Raw genomic sequence first — 1,862 nt, forward strand, 5'->3', positions numbered from 1 at the left:
GTAGCAGTGTGGATATGCCTTGTGCCACCAGTATTTGAGCAGTGAAATCATGTTTTGGGGAGCAAGGGTTTTGCTCCTAAACCTTTATGGAGATGGGTCTTCTTCTTGCTCTTCCCCTTCCTTGTTCTTCCTCTCTTAAATGAGATCAGAGACCCTTTGCTCTATTCAGCCAATATCTAAAAATATACACATTAAGCATTAAAAATTGAAGTCGATTCTCAAAGACTAAACCGTGGAATTGAAATGTGAAGTCAATTTTAAAGTTGGTCTGGCACATTGAAATTTAGGTCAGACTACCTTGGAAATCATCTAATTCTTTATATATACAACCCCTTGTAGTTCATATCCATTACTTTACAGGAAATGGTTTCAAACCAATGAATGCTGCCTGAAAATTTTCAAATTCGTTATTTGTGTGTATACATGTGCATATTGAATTTATATCCCCGACCAAACACAAAGTTATCATATTCATATGTGCATGAACATGGGACTGCATTGCTTGTATGATTGTAACTAAATCACTGAAATTCAAATATACAATTAAGAATAAACATGAGCTCATTTACCATAAGAGATATAGACATTGTTTATAAAGGCTGTTAGTAGATGAATTAAACATGAGCTCTTTTTAGACGGAATTTTCCAACTAACAAATTCAATTAATCAATTCAATCAAATCCAATGGTCTCTTCTCTATTATATTAGCAAATTCACACTGTAAAATGAAAACGAAAATGAGTGGAAGATGAACTGACCAACCTGAATCTTCAACCTCAGGAGCTGCGCCAACAACGGACCTCGAGTAAGTCTTCTTGGTGGAGCGGCGCTTTTTCTTCACAGACTCTTGAGCAGAGTCCTACAGCAACCATACAGCCACACACACTATCAAAACTCCATCAAATCAAATCAAATCAAATCAATCGAATCCACATAAATCAAAAGCAAAGATTGAAGAAGAAGAAGAAGACGCACCGTCTTTTGCTGCTTCCTGAACATAGCAGTCCATGTGTTATTGGACGGCTTGAGGCGGTTGTGGAAGTACCTCTTACACTTGGAATTCAGGCGGCTTGACTCTGGTTATGGATTTGAGTATTTGTTTCTCGTCGATTTACACTTCATCAAGTCAAGATGAGGAAGGGAAGGATTTCAGAGTTGACTTTGATTTCGAGCATTTAAATGAGTCGGCATTTGTTTTGGACCAAAAACAGTTTTGGGCTGATTGGGATAAATGGCAGAAGAAAGATCTGAGGCCCACTGCTACAGTAAATGAACAGTATTTTCCCCAACTCAGAATTAGTATATTGTAAATTAGACACAGATTAAAGAACGGGCGAGTAATATATACAACACCAGAGTTGGAGACTTGGGGGCGTTTGGTGCGTGGGACTGGTTGGGATTGGACTAAATTACGTAAGAAATTAAGACCAGTCCTGCGTTTGGGGGATAGAGGGACTCAATTAAATGAGCTTATGAAAGCCCCGTGTCCTCTCCACACCTTCTTACGGAGCGGCCCCAAAATTGGGGGGACTACTCAAGCTCGCGGTAGAGAACGATCGAGAAGCGCTCTTTACTCCAAGTGGGAAATTCATCGCCTCTCTCACTCCTCGTCTCACCACTGCTCCAGGTGCGAAATTCCTCCTCTCATTGCTTCGCCTCACCGACTTCAGGTTCGATCTCCTCCTCCCCTCTCTACTTTTTTTTTTCGATCTGGGATTGAGTAAAAGGTCGATTACCTACAAAATTGTTTGTGGGTTGTATGTATTTGATTGATTGATTAATGATTCTTGGTTTGGGTAGCTTGATTTGCTAAGAACGATCATTTTCATGCCTGGGTCTTCTTCTTTTTGTCTTTTTTTTTT

General features: G+C 39.7%; 1 protein-coding gene across 1 annotated transcript in view; it reads left to right on the forward strand.

The window, feature by feature from the left end:
- Positions 1–1,337: 1,337 nt before the first annotated feature.
- Positions 1,338–1,862, forward strand: part of LOC101292904 — a 1,969-nt gene continuing 1,444 nt past the window's right edge. The window contains exon 1 of the mRNA XM_004300541.1: positions 1,338–1,670. Within this exon, the coding sequence (XP_004300589.1) occupies positions 1,473–1,670 (198 nt within the window). The 5' untranslated portion in view covers positions 1,338–1,472. The remainder of the gene's footprint in view (positions 1,671–1,862) is intronic.

This window comes from Fragaria vesca, linkage group LG5 (assembly GCF_000184155.1).
Source record: "Fragaria vesca subsp. vesca linkage group LG5, FraVesHawaii_1.0, whole genome shotgun sequence".
Lineage (NCBI taxonomy): Eukaryota > Viridiplantae > Streptophyta > Magnoliopsida > Rosales > Rosaceae > Fragaria > Fragaria vesca.